General features: G+C 74.4%; 3 protein-coding genes across 5 annotated transcripts in view; 2 read left to right on the top strand and 1 right to left on the bottom strand.

Annotated features, from left to right (window-relative positions):
* Positions 1–75: 75 nt before the first annotated feature.
* LOC135317680 (zinc finger and BTB domain-containing protein 12-like) lies at positions 76–3,753 on the bottom strand. Its single transcript, XM_064474105.1, is given in 4 exon segments — positions 76–2,503; positions 2,505–2,579; positions 2,618–3,450; positions 3,606–3,753. Coding segments are annotated over 3 exon segments (1,170 nt in total). The 5' UTR covers positions 3,139–3,450; positions 3,606–3,753; the 3' UTR covers positions 76–1,929.
* Positions 3,754–7,051: 3,298 nt separating this feature from the next.
* On the top strand, positions 7,052–16,034 carry C2 (complement C2). 3 transcript variants are annotated; one of them, XM_064474102.1, is made up of 16 exons: positions 7,054–7,311; positions 7,699–7,890; positions 8,454–8,627; positions 9,314–9,409; positions 9,748–9,884; positions 10,685–10,823; positions 10,911–11,057; positions 11,138–11,227; positions 12,791–13,011; positions 13,928–14,039; positions 14,264–14,414; positions 14,489–14,565; positions 14,642–14,733; positions 15,314–15,449; positions 15,534–15,583; positions 15,722–16,034. In XM_064474102.1, the coding sequence occupies exons 1-16, from the start codon at positions 7,086–7,088 to the stop codon at positions 15,908–15,910; spliced, it is 2,229 nt and encodes a 742-aa protein (XP_064330172.1). In that variant the 5' UTR covers positions 7,054–7,085; the 3' UTR covers positions 15,911–16,034. The 3 variants fall into 3 exon arrangements, with proteins under 3 accessions (XP_064330174.1, XP_064330173.1, XP_064330172.1); XM_064474103.1 differs by lacking the exon at positions 10,911–11,057 and having other exon boundaries at positions 7,053–7,311; XM_064474104.1 differs by lacking the exons at positions 13,928–14,039; positions 14,264–14,414; positions 14,489–14,565; ... (2 more) ...; positions 15,534–15,583; positions 15,722–16,034 and adding an exon at positions 13,561–13,921 and having other exon boundaries at positions 7,052–7,311; positions 12,791–13,078.
* Positions 16,035–16,540: 506 nt separating this feature from the next.
* Positions 16,541–23,894, top strand: part of LOC135317530 (complement factor B-like) — an 8,389-nt gene continuing 1,035 nt past the window's right edge. Inside the window, exons 1-10 of the mRNA XM_064473823.1 lie at positions 16,541–16,603; positions 17,197–17,293; positions 17,375–17,593; positions 18,206–18,391; positions 18,986–19,159; positions 20,528–20,623; positions 20,976–21,112; positions 21,522–21,660; positions 22,191–22,343; positions 22,933–23,061. Coding sequence (XP_064329893.1) covers positions 16,565–16,603; positions 17,197–17,293; positions 17,375–17,593; positions 18,206–18,391; positions 18,986–19,159; positions 20,528–20,623; positions 20,976–21,112; positions 21,522–21,660; positions 22,191–22,343; positions 22,933–23,061 — 1,369 coding nt within the window. The 5' untranslated portion in view covers positions 16,541–16,564. The remainder of the gene's footprint in view (positions 16,604–17,196; positions 17,294–17,374; positions 17,594–18,205; positions 18,392–18,985; positions 19,160–20,527; positions 20,624–20,975; positions 21,113–21,521; positions 21,661–22,190; positions 22,344–22,932; positions 23,062–23,894) is intronic.

Below are 23,894 nucleotides of genomic sequence, written 5' to 3'. Positions count from 1 at the left end.
GTTGGGGCCCCTCACTCCCCGGGGGGAGCCCCCAGCTGCGCCCCCCCAGCAACCAAAAATCAACATTTCTTGGCCTTTTTTTTTTTTTGCTCGTTTATTACAAAAAAATCTCTAAAAACGGCGGTGGGGGAGGGGCGAGACCCCCCCCGGGGGACCCAGGCGTCCGGGGACTCTCCCCCACCCCCCAAAGGGGACCCAGGCGTCCGGGGACCGCCTCCCCCTCCAATCTAACCCCCTACTCTCACCACACACCCCCAGGGGACCCAGGCGTCCGGCTGCCCCCCCCCCCCCCCCAAACTCTAACCCCTACCCCCAGCCCCAACTCCCCCTCCCCAAAAGGGGACCCAGGCGCCCGGGGCTGTGCCCTCCCCCTTCCCGCCCCCCCCCCCCCCCCAAAGCCCAGGCGTCCGGGGACACCCCCCACCCCCCCCATCTTCCTGCCCCTCCCAAATCCCTACAAGCTAAAGGGGAACCCCGGCGCCCGGGGGGGACCCCCGCGTGGGGGGGGGACGACCCCCAGTGTCCGGGTGACCCACATGACATTTCCTATGAGCTACAGGGAGAACCCAGGCATCTTGGGGGAACCCCCCAGACCCCCCCTCAGAGCAGACTCAGGCATCGTGGGGGGGGCCCAGGCGTCCGGGGCGGGGGCACCCCCGAGACCCCCCCCCAGAGCGGCCCCAGGTGTCTCGGGTGGGGGATGAGCAAAGCCTGGTTTTAGGGGGCAAGGGTGGACCCCCACATCAGCCGAGGGACCCAGGCGTTCGGGTGCGGTGACACCCCCCCATCCATGGGGGGACCCCAGTGTCCGGGTGGGGTGCACCCCCTCATCCGTGGGGCGAGCTGGGTGTCCGGGCGGGGTGTACCACCGTTATCCACGGGGGTCCCAGGCGTCCGGCTGGAGGAGCCCCCCCTCACATCCACGGGGGGGGTCCCAGGTGCTGGGACCCACAAACCCCCATCCATGGGGGGGTCCCAGATGTCCGGCTGGAGGAGCCCCCCCTCACATCCACGGGGGGGGTCCCAGGTGCTGGGACCCACAAACCCCCTGTCCATGGGGGGGTCCCAGGTGTCCGGCTGGAGGAGCCCCCCCTCACATCCACGGGGGGGTCCCAGGTGTCCGGGTGCAGTGAACCCCTCCTTTATCCGCAGAGGACCCCCAGTGTCCGGGCAGGGTGACCCCCTCACCCATGGAGGACCCCCAGTGTCCGGGCAGGGTGACCCCCTCACCCACGGAGGACCCCCGGCGCCTGGGCAGGGTGACCCCCTCACCCATGGAGGACCCCCAGTGCCTGGGCAGGGTGACCCCCTCACCCATGGAGGACCCCCAGTGTCCGGGCAGGGTGACCCCCTCACCCACGGAGGACCCCCAGTGTCCGGGCAGGGTGACCCCCTCACCCACGGAGGACCCCCGGCACCTGGGCAGGGTCACCCCCTCACCCATGGAGGACCCCCAGTGTCCAGGCAGGGTCACCCCCTCACCCACAGAGGACCCCCAGTGTCCGGGCAGGGTGACCCCCTCACCCATGGAGGACCCCCAGTGTCCAGGCAGGGTCACCCCCTCACCCACGGAGGACCCCCGGCACCTGGGCAGGGTGACCCCCTCACCCACAGAGGACCCCCAGTGTCTGGGCAGGGTGACTCCCCTCACCCACAGAGGACCCCCGGCACCTGGGCAGGGTGACCCCCTCACCCACAGAGGACCCCCAGTGTCCGGGCAGGGTGACCCCCTCACCCACAGAGGACCCCCAGTGTCTGGGCAGGGTGACTCCCCTCACCCACGGAGGACCCCCGGCGCCCCGGCAGGCCGCACCCCATCACCAGCCGAGGCACCCCCCGGGCGCCCGGCAGCCCCCCGCCCGCCCCGCGCACGCCCGCACGCCTCCCCCCCCACCCCCCGCGCCCCCCCGCGCCCCCCCCCCGCCGCCGTCAGCGCACGAGGACGTTGATCTCGGCCACGCTGGCCTCCAGCACGTTCTCGGCCGTGGTTTTGCCGTGCTGCTCCTTGAGGTGGCGGCGGATGGCGGGCTTGTGGGCGAAGCGGACGTCGCAGTAGGAGCAGCGGTAGGGCCGCTCGCCGCTGTGCAGGTTCATGTGGTCGTGGAGGGTCGACTTCTGCGTGAAGCTCTTGCCGCAGACGCCGCAGCCGTGCGACTTGACGCCGCGGTGCACGTTCATGTGCCGGTTCAGGTTGCTGCTGTGGTTGAACTGCTTCCCGCACCGCGGGCACATGAACACGAAGTGCTGCGCTCGCATGTGGAAAACCAGCTTTTCCACCCCCTGGAAGGCTTCGCCGCACTTCCCGCACCGCGCCGGCGCCGCCGAGGAGGAGGAGGAGGAGGAGGAGGAGGAGGACGACGCCGCCGCCGCCGCCGCCGCCGCCGGTGGTGGGTTCGCGCCGCCCGGCTCCTCCGCCGCCGCCCCGCCGGGGAAGATGAGGAGCCCCTCGCCTTCGGCGTCCTCGGCCAGGCTGTAACACGCCTTCACCACCCCCAGCGGCGGCGGCCGGGGGGGCTCGGGGGGCGCCGCCGGACCCTCCGCCGCCGCCGCCGCCGCCGCCGCCGCCGCCTGGGGCCAAGCCCGCGGCCCCCGCCGCCGCCGCGCCGCCGCCGCCGCCGCCGCCGCCGCCGCCGCCGCCGGCTCCACCTTGACGATGCAGACGTCGGGCGCCGCGTCGTCCTCCTCCTCCTCCTCCTCCTCGTCCTCGGGCTTGGGGGGCGGCGGGGGGCGCAGCGGCGGCTGCCCGGCGGGGGGCTGGATGAAGCGCGCCAGGGCGCCGCGGCACCGCTCCACCACGTGCTCCATCTGCAGGTAGCTGGCGGCCGTCAGGTAGTTGACGAGGTCGCGGCCGGCGAACTCGAGGGCGCCGGTGTAGCAGGAGAGCAGGAGGTCGGCCAGGACGCGGGCGCTGTGGGCCAGCGAGACGCGCAGCTCGGCCGCCGGGTTCAGGAGGAACTGGTCGCGGAGGAAGGGCGAGCAGGCGGCCAGGATGACGCGGTGCCCGCGGAAGCGGAGGCTCCGCGCCACGATGGTGACGTCGCAGAAGCGCTCCTCCGCCCGCAGGCGGTTCATGCTCCGCAGCGCGGCCGCCTCGTGCCCCGGCAGCTGGAAGCGCAGCACCTCCGCGCACGACGACATGGCGCCCGGCGGCACGGCGGGGGGCGGCGACCGGGGGGGGGCCGGCAGCGCTCGGGGGGGCGCTGGGAGGGACTGGGAGCACCGGGGGAGGCTACTGGGGGCACTGGGAGCGCTCGGGGGGGCGCTGGGAGGGACTGGGAGCGATCAGGGGGGTGATGGGAGGGACTGGGAGCACCGGGGGAGGCTACTGGGGGCACCGGGAGCGATCAGGAGGGCGCTGGGAGGGACTGGGAGCGATCAGGGGAGGCTACTGGGGGCACTGGGAGCGATTGGGCGGTGCTGGGAGGGACTGGGAGCGATCAGGGGAGGCTACTGGGGGCACTGGGAGCGATTGGGCGGTGCTGGGAGGGACTGGGAGCGCTCGGGGGAGGCTACTGGGGGCACTGGCAGCGCTCGGGGGGGCGCTGGGAGGGACTGGGAGCACCGGGGGAGGCTACTGGGGGCACTGGGAGCGATCAGGAGGGCACTGGGAGGGACTGGGAGCACCAGGGGAGGCTACTGGGGGCACTGGGAGCGATCAGGAGGGCGCTGGGAGGGACTGGGAGCGATCGGGGGAGGCTACTGGGGGCACTGGGAGCAATCAGGAGGGCGCTGGGAGGGACTGGGAGCACCGGGGGAGGCTACTGGGGGCACTGGCAGCGATTGGGCGGTGCTGGGAGGGACTGGGAGCGATCGGGGGAGGCTACTGGGGGCACTGGGAGCGATCAGGAGGGCGCTGGGAGGGACTGGGAGCAATCAGGGGAGGCTACTGGGGGCACTGGGAGCGATCAGGAGGGCGCTGGGAGGGACTGGGAGCGATCAGGGGAGGCTACTGGGGGCACTGGGAGCGATCGGGCGGTGCTGGGAGGGACTGGGAGCAATCAGGGGAGGCTACTGGGGGCACTGGGAGCGATCGGGCGGTGCTGGGAGGGACTGGGAGCAATCAGGGGAGGCTACTGGGGGCACTGGGAGCGATCGGGCGGTGCTGGGAGGGACTGGGAGCACCGGGGGAGGCTACTGGGGGCACTGGGAGCGATCAGGGGGGCGCTGGGAGGGACTGGGAGCACCGGGTGAGGCTACTGGGGGCACTGGGAGCGATCGGGGGTGCTGGGAGGGACTGGGAGCGATTGGGGGAGGCTACTGGGGCCACTGGGAGCGATCGGGGGGGTGCTGGGAGGGACTGGGAGCACTGGCAGGAGTACTGGGAGGGACTGGGAGCACCGGGGGAGGCTACTGGGGGGACTGGGAGCGATCGGGGGGGTGCTGGGAGGGACTGGGAGCACTGGCAGGGGCGCTGGGAGGGACTGGGAGCACCGGGGGAGGCTACTGGGGGCACTGGCAGCGATTGGGCGGTGCTGGGAGGGACTGGGAGCACTTGGTGGGGGGACGGTGGGAAGGACTAGGAGCGCTGGCGGGGTCACTGGGAGCACTGGGGGGGATACTGGGGGGACTGGGAGTACTGGGGAAGATTACTGGGGGACTGGGAGCAGTGGGGAGGGTAAGTGGGAGGACTGGGTGCAAGGGGAGGGGGTGATGAAGGCACTGGGAGCACTGGGGAAGATTACTGGGAGGAATGGGAAGGGATACTGGGAGGACCGAGAGCAGTGTTGGGGAGAACTGGGGGGACCGGGAGGGGTTCCTGGGAGGACCAGCAGCACTAGGAGGGGTTACTGGGAGCCCTGGGAAGAAAAGGATGGGGAAGAGGGAACACTGGGAGCACTGGGAGCGGGCACCGGGAGCAAGAGAACGGGGTGCTGGGAGCACTGGGAGAGAGTGATGGGGACACTGGGAGCACTGGGAGGGGGCAATGGGAGGATCGGGAGCCCTGGGGGGCACTGGGAGAAGGGGCAGGGGGCACTGAGAGGGGGCCCAGGGGGCACTGGGAGCACTGGGAGGGGGCAATGGGAGGGTCGGGAGCACTGGGGAGGGCACTGGGAGAGGGAGATAGGGCTGTAGGACTGGGACAGGGGACTGGGACCACTGGGAGGGGCCCGCGGCGGGGGGGCTGCGGCTGCTGGGAGCGGGGTGCTGGGGAGACTGGGAGCACTGGAAGGCTGTGCTGAGGGACTGGGAGGAGGCCCAGGGGGCACTGGGAGCACTGGGGGGCACGGGGTGGCCCTGGCCGGGGTCACCGGGAGCACCGGGCGTTACTGGGAGCACCGGGGGGCACTGGGAGGAGGGGTAGGGGGCACTGGGGGGCACGGGGGGGCCCTGGCCGGGGTCACCGGGAGCACTGGGAGGAGGGGCAGGGGGCACTGGGAGCACTGGAGGGCACTGGGAGGAGGCCCAGGGGGCACTGGGAGCACTGGGGGGCACGGGGTGGCCCTGGCCGGGGTCACCGGGAGCACCGGGCGTTACTGGGAGCACCGGGGGGCACTGGGAGGAGGGGCAGGGGGCACTGGGGGGCACGGGGGGGCACTGGCCGGGGTCACCGGGAGCACCGGGCGTTACTGGGAGCACCGGGGGGCACTGGGAGGAGGGGCGGGGGCACGGGGGGGCACGGGGGGGCACTGGCCGGGGTCACCGGGAGCACCGGGCGTTACTGGGAGCACCGGGGGGCACTGGGAGGAGGGGCAGGGGGCACTGGGGGGCACGGGGGGGCCCTGGCCGGGGTCACCGGGAGCACCGGGCGTTACTGGGAGCACCGGGGGGCACTGGGAGGAGGGGCAGGGGGCACGGGGGGGCACGGGGGGGCCCTGGCCGGGGTCACCGGGAGCACCGGGCGTTACTAGGAGCACCGGGGGGCACTGGGAGGAGGGGCGGGGGGCACGGGGGGGCACGGGGGGGCCCTGGCCGGGGTCACCGGGAGCACCGGGCGTTACTGGGAGCACCGGGAGCGGGCGCCGGGGGTCACGTGGCTCCACCTGGGGAGACAAGGCCGCGCTGACGTCACCGCGCGCCCCCCGCCCGCCGCCCGGCCGCCCCCCCCCCCCCATTGGACCGCGCGGGGCCCCCCCGCGCCCCCATTGGTCCCCGCGGGCCGGGCCCCCATTGGCCCCCCCCCCCCGCGCCCCCCCCCCGCGCCCCCATTGGCCGCCGCCGCCGCCCCCGCCTCCCCCCGCCGCGCGCGCCGTTACCGCCTCGAGCGCCGCCGGCGCGCGGCAGCGCCGTTAAAGGGGCCGCGGCGGGGGAGGGGGCGCGGCGCGGGGCATTGTGGGATGCGGGGGGGCACGGCCGGGGGGGGGGCGACCCCCTCCCCGCCTCCCCCGGGGCATGCTGGGAGGAGCGCCGCCCCGCCCGATCGCGTCATCGCCCCGCGACAGCGCCGCCGCCCGCGTTCCCATGGCAACGCGCCGCCATCTTACCGCCGCGGCGGCGGCGGCGGGGAAGGCGGGCCCGGGAGCATGGCCCCGCCCCGGATGGGGGCGGGTCTGTCCCCATGGCTCCGCCCCGGGGGCGGTCTCCCCATCTGACCCCACCCCGATGCTGGATTCCCCGTCCGGCTCCGCCCCGTGGGCGGTTCTCCGTCTGGCTCCGCCCCTCAGGGCCACGCGGGATCTTTCCTCCCCCCGTGGGGGAGTTCCCCCGTTTTCTCCGCCCAATGGGCGGGTTCTCCCTGCTGGCCCCGCCCCGTGGGCGTGGTTCCCTGATTAGGCCCCCGCAATGGAGTTCCCTGGTGGCCCCGCCCCGTGGGCGTGGTTCCCCATACGGCCCCGCCCAACCATTGCCTTTTCTCCCATCTGGCCCCGCCCTAGGGGGGGGTGTTACCGCTGCTGGCCCCGCCCCTTGGGCGTGACTCACTGGTTAGCCCCGCCCAAACAGCGGCCCCGTTGGCCCCGCCCAATGGGCGTGGTTTCACAGTATGGCTCCGCCCCATTATGGCATTTTTCCCATCTGGCCCCGCCCCGGGGGAGTTCCCCTGTTGTCCCCGCCCCTTGGGCGTGGCTCCCCTCGGGGCCCGCCCCCAGCCCTTTTCCCGGCCCCCCCCAGGCTCCCGCCCCCCATCTCCCCCCATCCCCGGCCCGGCCATGGCCCCCCGGGCCCTCGCCCTCCTCCTCGCCCTCCTCCTCGTCCTCGTCCCGCCCGGGGGGGCCCGGCCTGGCCCCGCCGCCCCCAGCAGCGCCCCCCCCGCGCCCACCACCTGCCCCCCCGCCGGGCCCCGCTGCCCCCCGGGCACCTACCCCCACCCGCCCCCCCGCCACCGCCCCGGCCGCTGCCCCCCCGCCCCGCGGGGGACCCCCGTCGTCTGCAGAGGTGGGCCCCGGGACCCCAGGGGGGGACACCAGGCGGGGTGGGGGCCCTTGGGTGGGGGAGAGACCCCCTGGGTCCCCTTTGGGTGGGGGTCAGCACCCCCCGGACGCCTGGGTCCCCTTAGAGTGGGGGGAGAGACCCCCTGGGTCCCCTTTGGGTGGGGGTCAGCACCCCCCAGACGCCTGGGTCCCTTTGGGGTGGGGGAGAGACCCCCTGGGTGGGGGTAGAGACGCCCCCGGCTCACTTTTGGGTGGGGGTCACCCCCCCCCCCGGCCGCCCGGATCCCCTTGGGGCGGGGGTGGGGACCCCCCCGGAGCCCCTTTGGCGTAGGGGTCACCCCCCGGGTCCCCTCGGGGTGGGGTCCCCCGCCCTGACCCCCCGGTGCCCCAGAGGTGCGGTGCCCGGCGCCGCTCTCCCTCCCGCAGGGGGGGTACTCGCCCACCCCCCGGCGCCCCTCGCACCCCCCCGGCGCCCTCCTGGACTTCGCCTGCGAGGGGGGGCTGGTCCTGCGGGGGTCCCCCCGCCGCCGCTGCCGCCCCGGCGGCCTCTGGAGCGGCTCCAGCCCCGTCTGCGACGACGGCGGTGAGATGGGGGGCCCCAAATCCCCGGGGGGCCCCAGATCGCCCCCAAGTCCCCATGGGAACCCCAAGTCTTCCCCAAAAAGCCCCCGGGGGGTCCCAACCCAAAATCGCCCCCAAACCCCTCTGGGGCCCTCCAAATTGTCCCCAAATCCTCTGGGAGCCCCTGAGCCCCCCCCAAAATCCCCATGCGTGCCCCAAAATCACACCCAAAAATCCCCTGGGAGCCCCGGGAACGCCCACAACCTCCCTCCCGGGACCGGGGTCCCTGCGGTGGGGGGGTGCCGGGGGGGTGGGGGGGGGCGTCCCTGAGGTTTGGGTGGTCCCTACAGTGGGGTTGGGGGGGGGGGGGGTCCCTGCGGTAGGGATGTCCCTGCGGTGGGGGGGTTCCGGGGCGGGTCCCTGGGTTTGGGGGGGGGCCTGAGGTGGGGGTTGCCGGGGGGTCCCTGGGGTTGGGGGGTGGTCCCTGGGCCTGGGGGGGTCTCGGGACGGCTTCGAGGCTCCCGGGGGGGGCTCAGGGGTCCCGGTGCCGGGGTGCCCCCCCTGACACCCCCCCCCGACCCCCAGCGGGTGACTGCCCCCCGGCCCCCGCCCCCGCCGGGGGGGTGGTGACGGGGCGGGGCCGGCAGCGGGGGGCGGAGGTGCACGTGCGCTGCGGGGCGGGGCTGACGCTGCAGGGCCCCGCCCACCGCCGTTGCCTGGAGACGGGCCGCTGGTCCGGCCCCGAGCCCGTCTGCCGCCGTGAGTGACAGTGGGCGTGGCCACGCCGGGACCCGCCCCTGCCCCGCCCACCCCCGAGACCCCCATGTCCCTCTCCGGGGTCCCCCCAGTGTCCCCCCCCGCCCGGGTGCCCCCATGTGGTCCCCCTGTGTCCAACCCCCAGCCCCCAGGTCCCCCCAGCCCCCTGTGCCCCCCTGTGCCCCCAGGTCCCCCCATTGTGTCCTCCCCAGCCCCCTGGCTCCCCGGGGGTCCCCATGACCCCCCATGTCCCCCCGTGTCCTCACACACACCCCCAGCATCCCCCCCCCAGCTTCCCGCTCCCCCAGGGGTCACCATGTCCCCCCCCCGTGTCCCCAGGTCCCCCGCCATGTCCCCCCCGGCCCCCTGCTCCCCGGGGGGGTGGTCCCTGTGTGTCCCCCCCATGTGTCGCCAGGTCTCCCCCATATGTGCCCCCAGTCCCCCGGTCCCCCCATGTCCCCCCCATGTCTCCCCCCAGCCCCCAGGTCCCCCTGGGGTCCCCCGTCCTCCCCATCTCCTGTCCCCCCCCCACTCAGCCCTCTGGGGTCCCCAAGTTCCCACCGTGCCCCCCACCCAGGTCCGCCTACAGGTCCCACCCCAGCCCCCTGCGGTAGCCCTGCCTCCCCCCATGTCCCCCCCAAGCCCACCGCAGCCCCACACACGTGTGCCCCCCCGTGTCCCCCCCCCAGACCCCTACGCCTACGACCTCCCCGAGGACGTCAGTGAGGGTTTTGGGGCGTCCCTCACCTCCGTGCTGGAGCTGGCGGGCGCCCACCCCCACAACGGTGGGTCTGGGGGGGGGGAGAGCCCCTGGGTCCCCTTTGGGTGGGTGTCAGCCCCCCCGGACGCCTGGGTCCCTTTGGGATGGGGGAGAGACCCCCTGGCTGGGGGTAGAGACCCCCTGGGTCCCCTTTGGGTGGGGGTCATCCCCCCTGGATGCCTGGGTCCCTTTGGGGTGGGGGAGAGACCCCCTGGCTGGGGGTAGAGACCCCCTGGGTCCTCTTTGGGTGGGGGTCAGCTGCCCCCCGGACGCCTGGGTCCCTTTGGGGCGGGGGTGCTCTCAGGGTGGGGCCAGGTGTGGGGGGTCCCCAGGCGTGGGGGGTGACGCGTGGGGGGTCCCCAGGCTCGTCCCTGGGCCGGCGCATCGTGCTGACCCCCACGGGGTCCCTCCGCGTCTACCTGCTCCTCGACGCCTCCGGCAGCGTCAGCTCGGAGAACTTCCGCCTCTTCCAGGAGTGCGGGGCCGCCGTGGTGGACAGGGTGGGGCGGGGGGCACGGGGGGGCACGGGGGGCACGGGGGGCATGGGGGGATCAGGGAAGAACAGGCTGGGATCGTGGTGGGACCTTGGTGGGATCATGGTGGGACGAGGTGGGATCGTGGTGGGACCTTGATGGAACCATGATGGGATGAGGCGGGACCTTGGTGGGAGGAGGTGGGATCATGGTGGGACCAGGGAGGAGCAGGCTGGGACTGTGGTAGGACCATGGGGTGACCATGGTGGGATGGTGGAACAACAAGCTGGGACTTGGGTAGGGCCGTAGGAGGAGAACAGGGACGCTGGGGTGGGATGAGATGGGACCACAGTGGGACCATGGGTGGGATCACGGTGGGACGAGGTGGGACCACAGTTGGACCATGGGTGGGATCATGGTGGGACCTTGGTGGGGTCGCGGTGGGACCATGGGTGGGATCATGGTGGGACCATGGGTGGGATCACGGTGGGACCTTGGTGGGATCACAGTGGGACCTCGGTGGGATCACGGTGGGACCATGGGTGGGATCATGGTGGGACCTCGGTGGGATCATGGTGGGACCTTGGTGGGATCACGGTGGGACCATGGGTGGGATCACGGTGGGACCTTGGTGGGATCGTGGTGGGACGAGGTGGGACCATGGGTGGGATCATGGTGGAACCTTGGTGAGACTATGGTGGGAGGAGGTGGGATCAGGGTGGGACCATGGGTGGGACCCCGGAGGAACAGTCTGGGAGCTCGGGAGGACCGTGGGGACGTGGTGGCGGGACCCTGGGGTGGGACCCTGACCCCCCTCCCCGCCGCAGCTCAGCAGCTTCGAGGTGTCCGTGAGCTTCGCCATCGTCTCCTTCGCCAGCCGGGCCCGGGTCATCGTCTCCACGGCCGAGGATGAGTCGGCCGACGCCGACGAGGTTCTCCAGCGCCTGGAGAACATGACCTTCGCCGGTGCGTCGCGGCGGCCCGGAGGGGACCGTGGCGGCGGGGCAGGGGTCCCCGGCGGCCGGGACCTGGCGGGTCTGGGTCTCCCCATAGACCACGGCAACGCGACGGGCACCAACGTCCGCGGGGCGCTGATGGAGGTCTACCACATGCTCCTCTTCGAGAAGGCGCGGGCGGAGCGGCTGGGGCGCCCCGAGGCCTGGCGGGGCACCCGCCACGTCGTCATCCTGCTGACGGACGGTGGGGGGACACGCGCTGGGCGGGGGAGGGGTGCTGGGGAGCCGGGTGACCCCCCCCCTCACACCCACCCCCCCCCACAGGCAGGTTCAATGTTGGGGGCCACCCCCGGGACGCGGTGGCCAAGATTGAGGACGTGCTGGAGATCAAGCCGGACCGGGAGGAGTATCTGGGTGGGTGCCAGGGGGACACGGGGACCTCCGGGGGGGCTTTGGGGACCTCTGGGGGGGCTTTGGGGACCTCCAGGGGGGCTTTGGGGACCTCTGGGGGGGCTTTGGGGACCTCCAGGGGGGCTTTGGGACACCCAGGGGGCTTTGGAGACCTCTGGGGGAGCTTTGGGGACCTCCAGGGGGGCTTTGGGGACCCCCAGGGGGGCTTTGGAGACCTCTGGGGGAGCTTTGGGGACCTCCAGGGGGGCTTTGGGGACCCCCAGGGGGGCTTTGGAGACCTCTGGGGGAGCTTTGGGGACCCCCAGGGGGGCTTTGGGGACCCCCAGGGGGGCTTTGGGGACCCCCAGGGGGGCTTTGGGACCCCCAGGGGGCTTTGGGGACCTCCAGGGGGGGCTTTGGGGACTTTGAGGGTGCTGCTGGGGACCTCAGGGGTGGTTTGGGGACAGTAGAGGTGATGTTAGGGATCACGAGGGTGGTTGGAGAACTTCAGCGATGGGTTTGGGGGCCTCAAAGACGGTTTTGGGGGCCTCAGGGGTGGTTTGGGGGCCTCCAGGGGGGCTTTGAAGACCTCCAGGGGGGCTTTGGGGACTTTGAGGGTGCTGCTGGGGACCCCAAGATTGGTTTGGGGACCCCAAGGGTGGCTTGAGGACCTCAGGGTTGGTTTGGGGACCTCAAAGGTGGCCCTGGGGACCTTGAAGGTGGCTCTCGGGATCTCAGAGATGGGTTGGGGGACACCGAGGGTGGTTTGGGGGCCTCAGGGGTGGTTTGGGGCCATCCCACGCCCCCCCGGCCCCCGCCGTGCCCCCCCGTGGGGTGCCCTTGGCCCTGTCTGCCCCCATGGCTGTTTGCTCTTGCGCGACCGCGGGGGTGGCCCCGACGGGCCCCTCCTGCCCGCGCGGTCACAGCCCTGTCCCCGTCCCCAGTGCCGGACCTTGCCCCCACCCCAGCCCACGTGGGGCTGGCTCCGGGCACCCTCAGCCACGTTCTGGGCCACCCAACCCCCTTTGGGTGCCTCCAACCCCCATCGGTGCCCCCGATCCATCCCGAGACCCCAAACCCCCATCGAGGTCCCACCCAACCCCCTTTGGGTGCCTCCAACCCCCGTGAAACGTCACCAAACCTTGCTCTAGGTGTCCCAAGCCCCACTGAGGTGCCCCAAGCCCTGTTCTAGGTTCTCCAAACCCCGTTCTAGGTACCCCAAGCCCCACTGAGGTGCCTCAAACCCCCTTTTAGATGCCCCAGACCCAATTCAGGTGCCCCCAAGCCACCTTAGATACCCCCAAACCCTGGGCTAGGTGCCCCCACCCCCATTTGAGGTGCACCAAGACCTGTTCTAGGTGCCCCAAACCCTGGGCTAGGTGCCCCCAGCACCACAGTGGTGCTCCAAGCCTTGTTCTAGGCACCCCGGACCCAATTTGGGTGCCCCAAAGCCGCCACAGATATCCCCGAGCCCCTCCTGGGTGCCCCCGACCCCATTTTTGATGCCCTGAGCACGGTTCCAGCTGCCCCCAGACCCCTCCCACGTGCCCCTGAGCCCCCCCCCCCAATACGTACCCCCCGCCCCAGACATCTACGCCTTCGGGGTGGGGGCGCTGGAGGTGGACATGGCGGAGCTGGCGGCGGTGGCCTCGCACCGGCGGGACGAGACCCACGCCTTCAAGCTGGCGGACGCGGCGGCGCTGCGGCAGGCGCTGGAGGCGGCGCTGGTGGCCACCACCGTCGGGGACCTCTGCGGCGTCATCGTCCCCGCCGGAGCCCCCCGGCCCCCCTGGCACGTCATCCTGAGGGTGAGACCCCCGCCGCGGCGGGGACCCAGGACGGGGGCCGGCACCCCGCATCCCCCTGGGGACCCAGGCCGTCGGGGGGGTCCCACAGCCCATGGTCGACTGGGGACCCGGGTGTCTGGGGGGTCCCACATCCCCCTGGGGACCCAGGCGGTCGGGGGGGTCCCACACCCCATGGTCCATTGGGGACCCGGGTGTCTGGGGGGTCCCACATCCCCCTGGGGACCCAGGCGGTCGGGGGGGTCCCACAGCCCATGGTCCATTGGGGACCCGGGTGTCTGGGGGGTCTCACATCCCCCTGGGGACCCAGGCGGTCGGGGGGGTCCCACAGCCCATGGTCCATTGGGGACCCGGGTGTCTGGGGGGTCCCACATCCCCCTGGGGACCCAGGCCGTCGGGGGGGTCCCACAGCCCATGGTCCACTGGGGACCCGGGTGTCTGGGGGGTCCCACATCCCCCTGGGGACCCAGGCGGTCAGGGGGGGGTCCCACAGCCCATGGTCCACTGGGGACCCGGGTGTCTGGGGGGTCCCACATCCCCCTGGGGACCCAGGCGGTCGGGGGGGGTCCCACACCTCATGCTCCATTGGGGACCCGGGTGTCTGGGGGGTCCCACATCCCCCTGGGGACCCAGGCGGTCGGGGGGGGCCCCACACCCCACTGCTCACTAGAGACCCAGGTGTCCAGGCCCCCCCCAAACCCCCTCCCAGGGGACCCAGGCATTTGGGGGTGGGGTCCTGCACCCTGATGCCCACTGGGGACCTTGGCATATGGGGCGGTCCCACGGCCCATTGGGTACCCAGGCATCTGGGCCCCCCCTGCTCCCCCAAACCCCCTCCCAGGGGACCCGACCGTCTGCCCCCCACCCCCGCTCGGGGGGTCCCCGTCACCCGTGGGTGCTGACAGTGGGGGTGCCGCAGGTGGGGCGGGATCAGCGCTGCGCGGGGTCCCTGGTGGGGGGCCGCTGGGTGCTGACGGCGGCGCACTGCTTCCTGGGGGGCCCCGCGCCCCACGCCTGGAGCGCCGAACTCGGTACGGCACTCGGGGGGGGACCCCCGACACCCCACGGGGGGGACCCTGGCAGCCGGGACCCCCCGCTCCCCCACCCCACCCCCACGGGGGGGCATCCCGGCAGCCGGGACCCCCCGCTCCCCCCCCCACCCCCACGGGGGGGCATCCCGGCAGCCGGGACCCCCCGCTCCCCCCCCCACCCCCCGGGGGGACCCGGCTCCGGCTGACGGGGTGTCGGGGGGCAGCCGAGGGGGGGCTGGTGCCCCTCCGCCGCTGGGTGCTCCACGAGAGCTTCGACGTCCGCGCCGGGGTGTCCCGGGGGATCCCCGAGTTTTACGACTACGACGTGGCCCTGGTGGAGCTGGAGCAGGAGGTGGGGACCCGCGGGACCCCCAGGTGAGTTGGGGGGCATGGGGGGGCATGGGGGGGGGTCCCCAGGGGCACCCTGACCCCCCCCGCCCCCGCCCCAGGCGCGTCTGCATCCCCTGCACCGAAGACGCCAACCGGGCGATGAGGAAGGCACCCGGCACGACCTGCGAGGAGCAAGGTGGGGACCCCGGGGGGCACCCCGCCATCCGGGGGGCTCCCCGCCATCCGGGGCGCTGACCCTCGCCCCCCCCCAGAGGCCGAGCTGCTGGGCCGGCCCCGTGTCCCGGCCGAGTTCGTCTCCCTCGACCCGCAGAGGATGGGGGTGCAGATCAAGAACCAGGAGGCGGTGAGGACCCCGGCATCTGGGGGGGACCCCGGCATCTGGGGGGGACCCCGGCATCTGGGGGCGCTGAGGCATTTGGGGGGACCCAGGAGCCTGGGGGGGGACACACACAGAGGTGGCTGGGGGGACCCAGGCATCCAAGGCAACCCCGGCACCTGGGGGGGACCCCGGCATTTGGGGGAATCGAGGCATTCGGGGGGGACCCACAGGTGGTCGGGGGGACCCAGGCATCCAGGGGGGACCCGGACATTTGGGGGGACCTGGGTGTTGGGGGCAAATGCAGTGTCCGAGGGTCCCTGCTCCAGCCCACACATCCCACTACCTGGGGGGGCCCGGGTGTTTGCGGGGGGACACCGGGGGGGGGGAACCAGGCATCCGGGGGGAGCCAGGAATTTGGGGGGACCCAGGAGTTTGGTGGGGGCAACTCGGTGTCTGCGGGGTCCCACCACCCATGGGGACCAAGGCACGTGGGGACCCGGGCGTTTGGGGGGGGGGGACCGGGGCGTGGGGGGGGGACCCGGGCGTTTGAGGGGGGACCGCTGCGTTCTGGGGGACCCAGGCGCGCGGCCCCCCCCCCCCACAGTGGGCCACCTGCGCTTCGGGGGCGACGCAGCCGGGGACCCCCTACGCGGGGGCGGCGCTGGGGGACGTGGTGACCGAGCGGTTCCTCTGCTCGGGGCAGGAGAGCGGGGGCCCCCCCGAGGCCGCCACCTGCAAAGGTGGGTGGGGGGCGACGGGGGCGGGTGCTGGGGGGTGGGGGTGGGGTCCGGGCACCCCCCCCACCCCCCCTCTGCCTCCCACAGGGGAGTCCGGGGGGTCCCTGTTCCTGGAAAGGAGGCACCGCTTCATTCAGGTGAGGGGGGGGGGCGGGATAAATTGGGGGGGGTCTCTCACGCCAGGAACCCAAACTCGGGTGCTGGAGACCCCCCCCCCCAGACCCGACGCCGGGGTCCCCCATGCCCGGACGCCTGGGTCCACACCTGCCCCACAGGTCGGGGTCGTGAGCTGGGGCACGTTCGACCCGTGCCGGGGGGGTCGGCGCACGGCGGGGGGGCTCCTGCTCCGCGCCCCGGCCCCCCCCGGCCACCGGCCCCGCGACTTCCACATCAGCCTCTTCCGCGTCCAGCCCTGGCTGCGCCGCCTCCTGGGGGGGGTCCTCAGCTTCGCCCCCATGCGCTAGCGCCGACCCCCGGAGGGGCCCTCGCTGGGACCCCCAGTGGGACCCTCGCTGGGACCCCCAGTGGGACCCTTGGTGGGACCCCCGGCGGGACCCTCACTGGGACCCTCGCTGGGACCCCCGGCAGGACCCCCAGTGGGACCCTCGCTGGGACCCTCGGTGGGACCCTTGGTGGGACCCCCGGCGGGACCCTCGGTGGGACCCCTGGCGGGACCCCCGGCGGGACCCTCGGTGGGACCCCCAGCGGGACCCTTGGTGGGACCCCCGGCGGGACCCTCGGTGGGACCCCTGGCGGGACCCCCGGCGGGACCCTCGGTGGGACCCTCAGTGGGACCCCCAGCGGGACTCTCACTGGGACCCCCACTGCCTGGGACCCTCGGTGGGACCCTCGGTGGGACCCCCACTGGGACCCACGCCACGATCCACGGTGGGACCGACGGCGGGACCCTGTGACCCACAGCGTGACCTCCACTGTGACCGGCGGCGGGTCCCTCAGTGGGACCCTCACTGTGACCCCCAGCCCCCCAATAAAGCCTGTCCCCCCTCCCCAACACCGTGAGCTTCCTCCGAGGGTGTTGCAGCGCCGCCTTTTCCTGGTAGAGCGGGGGCCACCCCCCCCCTTACCCCCCCTTGCCCCTCCCTCAGCCCCGTCCCCCCATGGCCAGGCGCCTGGGCAGCTGGGTGCCCTGTGTGAGGGTGGGTGGGGGGCTCCCGGACGCCTGGGTCCCCTCTGGGGGGCTGTGGTGGGGGGCGTGGGGGGCTCCCGGACACCTGGGTGGGTCCCCTCTGGGGGGTGGGAGGCTCCTGGATGCCTGGGTCCCCTCCGGGGGGGGTGTGGGGTGGGGGTGGGTGGCTCCTGCACACCTGGGTCCCCTCTGGGGGGCTGCGGTAGGGTGGGTGGGGGGAGTCCCGGGCTCCCGGATCCCCTCTGTGGGGTAGGGGGGTTCCTGCACACCTGGGTCCCCTGTGGGGGGCTGTGGTGGGGGGCTCCCGGACACCTGGGTGGGTCCCCTCTGGGGGGTGGGGGGTAGGGTTCCCGTTCCCAGATGCCTGAGTCCCCTTTGGGGGGTGGGGGGTGGGGGGGTCCTGGACTCTGGGGTGCCGGGGGTGGGGGTGGGCGAGCTGCCGGACGCCTGAATCCCCTGTGGGGTGGGGGTGGGGTTCCCGGACGCCTGGGCCCCCCAGGGTGTGGGGCAGCCCCGGGCCCCCCCCCCGCCCCCGGCCCGGTGATTTCCCGTAGGCGGCGGGGGGGCCCCCGGTGTTTTGCAACACCTCCATCGGCCCCACAGAGCCGCGGGCGGACGGACGGACAGACGGACAAGTGCGGACCCACGGCCATGGCGGGAGCCCTCCTCGTCCTCCTGCTCCTCCTGGGCCCCACTGACGGTCGGTGCCCCACGGCTGCCCCGCAGCCGCCCCGCAGCCGCCCCGCAGCCGCCCCACTGACCGCGTCCCCCCACCCCACAGGCAGCCCCACGGCGGCCACCCCGGAGCCCCCCGACCCCCCGCGCTGTGACCCGGCGCTGGCCCCGATCGAGGGGGGCTGGGGGGAGCTGCTGGAGGGGGGCGAGGGGCTGCGCTACAGCTGCCCCCCCGGCCGCACCCCCTTCCCCACCAGCCTCCGGCACTGCGGCCCCGACGGGGCCTGGGAGCCCCTGCCGGGGGGGGCCGCCCCCCGCTGCCAAGGTGGGGCCCGGGGGGCCGGGGAGGGGGCTCTGGGGACCGGGGGCGCCCTTGGGGCGGGAAGGGAGGGTCGCAAGCGGGGTATTGGGGGGGCACTGGGCGTCGGGGTGGGGTCGGAAGCCTGTATGGGGTCGTGGGGGGGGGTGTCTCTGGGGACGGGGGTGTCCCAGGGTGGGTCCTGGGGGTCAGAGGGGTCTCTGTGGGTCACGGGGGGGGTTACTGGGGGCACTGGGTTTCAGGGTGGAAGCCTGTATGGGGTCGTGGGGGTGTGCCGGGGGGGGGTCTCTGGGGACCGGGGGGGTCCCAGGGTGGCAGTGGGGGTGCTGGGGGGGTCAGGGAGGTCTCTATGGGTCACGGGTGGGGGCATTGCGGGGGGGTCCCACGGGGGTACCTAGGGTCGGGGGGTCCCCAGGAGGGTCCTAGGGGTGGCAGCAGGGTTTGGGGGGGGGGGCGTGTCCCTGGGGCCATTGGGGAGTCGGGGGGGGCTCTACGGGTCCTTGGGGCATCCTGGGGGTCCTCGGTGTCTGTGGGGCCACAGGGGTCGGGGGGGTCACTGGGTCCCTCGCGGGTGTCGGGGTGCTGGGGCTGAGCCCCCGCGCCCCCCGCGCCCCCCAGAGGTGTGGTGCCCGGCGCCCGTGGAGTTCGAGCACGGCTCGTTCTGGCCGCGGGGGCGGCGACACCCCCCCGGCTCCACCGTGCGGTTCAGCTGCTTCGAGGGCTTCGCGCTGCGGGGACCCCCCACCCTCCTCTGCGGCCCCACGGGGCGCTGGGTGGGGGCCACCCCCGTCTGCGACGACGGCGGTGAGGGGGCGCGGGGGGGGCCTGCCTGTCCCCGGGTCCGTCCTGGGCCCCCCCATCTCCCGGGGGCCCCCATCCCCTGGGCCCCCCATCTCCCGGGACCCCCTGGCCCCCCCCCTTCTCCTGGGTCCCCCCTGGGCCCACCCATCCCCTGTGCCCCCCCATCCCCTGTGCCCCCCCATCCCCTGGGCCCCCCCCATCTCCCGGGTCCCCCCAGTCCCCCCCATCCCCTGACCCCCCCCCATCCCCTGGGGCCCCACCCATCCCCTGGGCCCCCCATCTCCCGGGACCCCCTGGCCCCCCCATCTCCTGGGTCCCCCCTGGCCCCCCCCATCCCCTGTGCCCCCCCCATCTCCTGGGACCCCCTTGGGCATCCCCGTGTCCCCCAAACGTTCCCTGAGCGTCCCCCCGTGCCCCCCCCTTGTCCCCACTTACCCCCGTGTGCCCCCCCATCCCCCCCCATCCCCCGCCCCTTTGCCCCTCCCCCGGCCCCCCATGTCCCTGCACCCCCCGAATGTCCCCATCCCCTACCTCTGGGTCCCCCATCCTCGCGCCCCCCCGCGTGCCCCCCGCCCCCCGCCTGACGGCCGCCCGCAGCGGGGGCCTGCCCGGCGCCGGGGGTCCCCCCGGGGGCCACCAAGGAGGGGTCGCTCTACGAGGTGGAGCGGAGCGTGCGGTACCGCTGCGGGCCGGGGCTGGAGCTGCTGGGCTCGGCCGAGCGCCGCTGCCTGGAGGGGGGCGTCTGGAGCGGGGCCGAGCCGCGGTGCCGCGGTGAGGGGCGGGGGCGGGGGGGGGGGTGTGGGGATATGGGGGGCATGGGGGGTATGGGGGGGCGTGGGGATATGGGGGGTATGGGGATATGGGGGGACATGGAGATATGGGGGGCATGGGGGGGTGGGGGGCGTCTGGAGCGGGGCCGAGCCGCGGTGCCGCGGTGAGGGGCGGGGGCGGGGGGGGGGTGTGGGGATATGGGGGGCATGGGGATATGGTGGGGGCATGGGGATATGGGGGGCATGGGGGGGCGGGGGGGCATGGGGATATGGGGTCATGGGGATATGGGGGGCATGGGGGGGCGGGGGGACATTGGGGGGCGGGGGGGGGGGGGCGTCTGGAGCGGGGCCGAGCCGCGGTGCCGCGGTGAGGGGCGGGGGCGGGGGGGGGTGTGGGGGGCATGGGGGGGCGGGGGGGCATGGGCATATGGGGGGTATGGGGATATGGGGGGGCATGGGGGGGCGGGGGGGGGATATGGGGGGCATGGGGGGGCGGGGGGACATGGGCATATGGGGGGCATGGGGGGGCGGGGGGGCATGGGGATATGGGGGGCATGGGGGGGCGGGGGGGCATGGGGATATGGGGGGCATGGGGATATGGGGGGCATGGGGGGGCGGGGGGACATTGGGGGGCAGGGGGTGGGGGGCGTCTGGAGCGGGGCCGAGCCGCGGTGCCGCGGTGAGGGGCGGGGGCGGGGGGGGCGTGGGGATATGGGGGGGTATGAGGGGTATGGGGGGGCGTGGGGATATGGGGGGTATGGGGATAGGGGGGGACATGGAGATATGGGGGGCATGGGGGGGTGGGGGGCGTCTGGAGCGGGGCCGAGCCGCGGTGCTGCGGTGAGGGGCGGGGGCGGGGGGGGCGTGGGGATATGGGGGGCATGGGGGGTATGGGGGGGCGTGGGGATATGGGGGGTATGGGGATATGGGGGGCATGGGGATATGGGGGGCATGGGGATATGGGGGGCATGAGGGGTATGGGGGGCATGAGGGGTATGGGGGGTATGGGGATATGGGGAGGCATGGGGGGGTGGGGGGCGTCTGGAGCGGGGCCAAGCCGCGGTGCCGCGGTGAGGGGCGGGGGGGCGGGGGGGGTGTGGGGGGACATGGGGGGTGTGGGGGCGCTGAGCCCCTGTTCCACGGTGAGGGGCTGGGGGGGGTCCTGGGGGCTCGTGGGAGGGCTGTGGGTGCTGTGGGGTGGTACCCATGGGGTACATGGTCCAGGGCTGCCCGGGGGGGGGGCGTCTGTGGGATGTGGGGGGGCTATGGGGTCCCCTATGGAGGGGGAGAGCCCTCCTGGGGGCAGGGTCCCCCCTATGGGGTGGTGTTGGGGTCGAGAGCAGGGGGTGACCGGTGCCCCCCTCCCCAGACCCCAAGTCCTTCGACACCCCCGAGGACGTGGCCGCCTCCTTCCTCGCCTCCCTCACCGAGACCATCGAGGCGGCCGAGGCCAACGACACCAAGGGTGGGGGGCTATGGGGGGCTGGGGGGGGGCTGGGGGAGTACGCGGGTGTGGGGAGCCATGGCGGGCCCTGGGGTGGCTGCGCGGGGGGCTCTGGGGTAGGTGGGGGCTGGGGGTCCCTGGGGTTCCCGGGGGGGTCCTGCTGGGGCTCTGGGGGGCTCCATGGGGGGCTTGGTGGGTCCCTGTGAGTCTGGTGGGGCTCCACGGGGCTCAGTGGGGTTCCCGTGGGTCGCGGTGGGGGTCCCAGGTCTTGCAGTGCGTCGTGGTGGGGTCCCGGGGGTGACAGTGGGGTTCCCGGGGGCCGCGGGGGTCTCCCGGGGGCCGCGGGGGGTCGCAGCGTGCCCGTGCCCCCCAGGCCCCACGGAGAAGCGCCGGATCCGCCTGAGCCCCGGCGCCTCCCTCAACATCTACCTGGTGCTGGACGCGTCGCAGAGCATCGGCCCCAGCGACTTCGCGGACGCCCGCGACGCCCTCATGGAGCTGGTGGAGAAGGTGGGACCCCCCGACCCCGACCCCCCGACCCCCCCGACCCCCCCGATCCCCCGACCCCAAACCTCCCCGACCCCCCCGACCCCCCGACCCCGACCCCCCGACCCCCCCAACCCCCCGACCCCCACCTCCCCGACCCCAACCTCCCCGGACCCCAGACCCCAACCTCCCCGATCCCTGGGACTCCCAAATCCCCCCTGAAACCCCAGACCCCCCATATCACCCGAGTCCCCCCATCCTCCCCCAGACCACCCTGGGACCCCCAAACTCCCCTCAACCGCCCGGGATGCCCCTGACCTGCCCCGATCTCCCTGACCCCCAGACCCTTCAGACCCCCCCACGCCCCCCCTCACCCCCCTGGGAGCCCCAAAGCCCCCCATGTCCTCCTGATCCCCCGTCGCCCCCTCCCCAGATCGCCAGCTATGGGGTAGCCCCCCACTATGGGATCATCACCTTCGGGACGGAGGCGCGGGTGGTCCTGAGCCCCACGGAGCCGCGGGCGGCTGACGGGGCGTGGGTGAGGGAGCTGCTGGAGAAGCTGCCCTTCGGAGGTGGGGGGCTCAGGGGGGGCTGGGGGTCCTGGGACGGTCTCCTGAGGGGCTTTATGGGGGGCTCCGGGGGGCGGGGCGTCCTGGGACGGGCTCCTGAGGGGCTTTATGGGGGGCTCCGGGGGGCGGGGGGTCCTGGGACGGGCTCCTGAGGGGCTTTATGGGGGGCTGGGGGTCCTGGGATGGGCTCCTGAGGGGCTTTATGGGGGGCTCCGGGGCACTGGGGAGTCTATGGAGTGCAATGGGGTTCGGGGGGGGGGCTGTATGTGGGGCTATGGGAGAGCTGGGGGGTCCTGGGGGGGGGTCTCTGGAGTGCAATGGGGGTCTGGGGATTTGGGGGGGCATTATGGGGGTGCTGGTGGGGATCTGTGGGGTGCTATGGAAGTCTGGGGGGGTTCCCTGGGGCGCTGGGGGGGTCTCTCTGGGTGCTGCGGGGACTGCGGGGGGGGGTCCCTGGGGGTGCAGCGGGGGGTCCCTGGGGCGCTGGGCGGTCCCTGGGGGTCGGGGGTGCAGTGACCCCCCCGCGCCCCCAGCCCACGCGCAGAAGCCGGGCACGAACCCCCACGCCGCCCTCAAGGCCGTGTACGAGCTGCTGGTGCAGCAGGAGCGGGGGGAGCAGCTGCGGGGGCTGAGCCCCGCCCCCGTCACCAACAGCACCCGCCACGTGCTCATCATCATGACCGACGGTGGGACCCCCCCCGGGACCCCCCGACCCGCCCGAAGCCCCCGGGACACCCCCGGGACCCCCCAACGCGCCCAATGCTCCTGGGACCCCTGCCGGGACCCCCCGACCCCCCCCTCAAAGGCCCGGGAGCCCCCGGAACCACCTGACCCACCCAAAGCCCCGGGACCCCGGCCCCGGGACCCCCCGACCCACCCAAAGCCCCGGGACCCCCCCGGGACCCCCCGACCCGCCTGAAGCCCCCAGGAGCCCCCCGGGAGCCCCCGACCTGCCCAAAGACCCCGGGACACCCCCGGGACCCCCCGACCCGCCCGAAGCCCCCAGGAGCCCCCCGGGACCCCCCGACCCACCCGAAGCCCCCGAGACCCTCCAAAGCCCCCCTAACCCCCCCAATGCTCCCGGGACCCCCCCCGCAAAGCCCCTGCGACCCTCCCCAATGCCCCCCCCCCCCGAACCCAAATCCCCCCAGGGACCCCAAAATCCCCCCCTCCCCGCTCCCCAGTCCCCCTTTAGGCCCCCCCAGACCCCAAATCCCCTCCCAGGGGCCCCGGGGGACCCCCCCGGCTCCCCCGTAACCCCCCGACCCCCTCCAGGCCGGGTGAACATGGGGGGGTCCCCGGTCCCCGTCATCCACCAGATCCGGGAGCTGCTGAGCATCGGGCGGGACCCCCGCAACGACCGGGAGGACTTCCTGGGTGGGGGTCGGGGGGGGGCCGTGGGGGGTGCGTGGGGGGCGTATGGGGCTGGAGGGCTGCTTGGGGGGCTGGGGGAGGCATTGGGGGGCTCACTGAGGGGGCTGGGGGGCAGGCGGGGGGCTTGGGAGATGTCAGGGGACTTTGGGGGGGTTGGGGGGTGCCTTGGAGGGGGGCTGGGGGTGCAGTGGGGGCGGGCTGGGGGTGCAGTGGGGGGGCGCTGGGGGTGCAGCGGGGGGGGCTGGGGGTGCAGTGGGGGGGCGCTGGGGTGCAGCGGGGGGGGCTGGGGGTGCCTTGGAGGGGGGCTGGGGGTGCAGTGGGGCGGGTTTGGGGGGTCTGGGGGTGCCTTGGAGGGGCGCTGGGGGTGCAGTGGGGGGGTTTGGGGGGGTGTGGGGGCGCCTTGGAGGGGGGCTGGGGGTGCAGTGGGGGGGTTTGGGGGGTGTGGGGGTGCAGCGGGGGGTCTGGGGGTGCAGCGGGGGGGCTGGCGGGGCAGCGGGGGGGCTGGCGGGGCAGTGGGGGGGCTGGGGGTGCAGTGGGGGGGCTGGGGGTGCAGCGGGGGGGCGGGGGTGCAGCGGGGGGTCTGGGGGTGCAGCGGGGGGACTGGCGGGGCAGTGGGGGGGCTGGGGGTGCAGCGGGGGGGCGGGGGTGCAGTGGGGGGGCTGGGGGTGCAGCGGGGGGGGCGCTGGGGTGCAGCGGGGGGTCTGGGGGTGCAGCGGGGGGGCGGGGGTGCAGCGGGGGGCGCTGGGGGTGCAGCGGGGGGGGCTGGGGGTGCAGTGGGGGCGGGCTGGGGGTGCAGCGGGGGGCGCTGGGGTGCAGGGGGGGGCGCTGGGGGTGCAGCGGGGGGCGCTGGGGGTGCAGTGGGG

The sequence above is a fragment of the Phalacrocorax carbo genome, chromosome 26, assembly GCF_963921805.1.
Source record: "Phalacrocorax carbo chromosome 26, bPhaCar2.1, whole genome shotgun sequence".
In the NCBI taxonomy this organism is placed as follows: domain Eukaryota; kingdom Metazoa; phylum Chordata; class Aves; order Suliformes; family Phalacrocoracidae; genus Phalacrocorax; species Phalacrocorax carbo.
This window is presented reverse-complemented; position numbering and strand designations above follow the sequence as displayed.

Coding starts and splice junctions, on each gene's coding strand:
- C2 (XM_064474102.1), top strand. CDS start 7,086: ATGGCCCCCCGGGCCCTCGCCCTCCTCCTCGCCCTCCTCCTCGTCCTC. Junction 8,628..9,313: donor CCCCGAGCCCGTCTGCCGCC/GTGAGTGACAGT, acceptor TCCCCCCCCCAG/ACCCCTACGCCTACGACCTC. Junction 9,885..10,684: donor GGGCCGCCGTGGTGGACAGG/GTGGGGCGGGGG, acceptor TCCCCGCCGCAG/CTCAGCAGCTTCGAGGTGTC.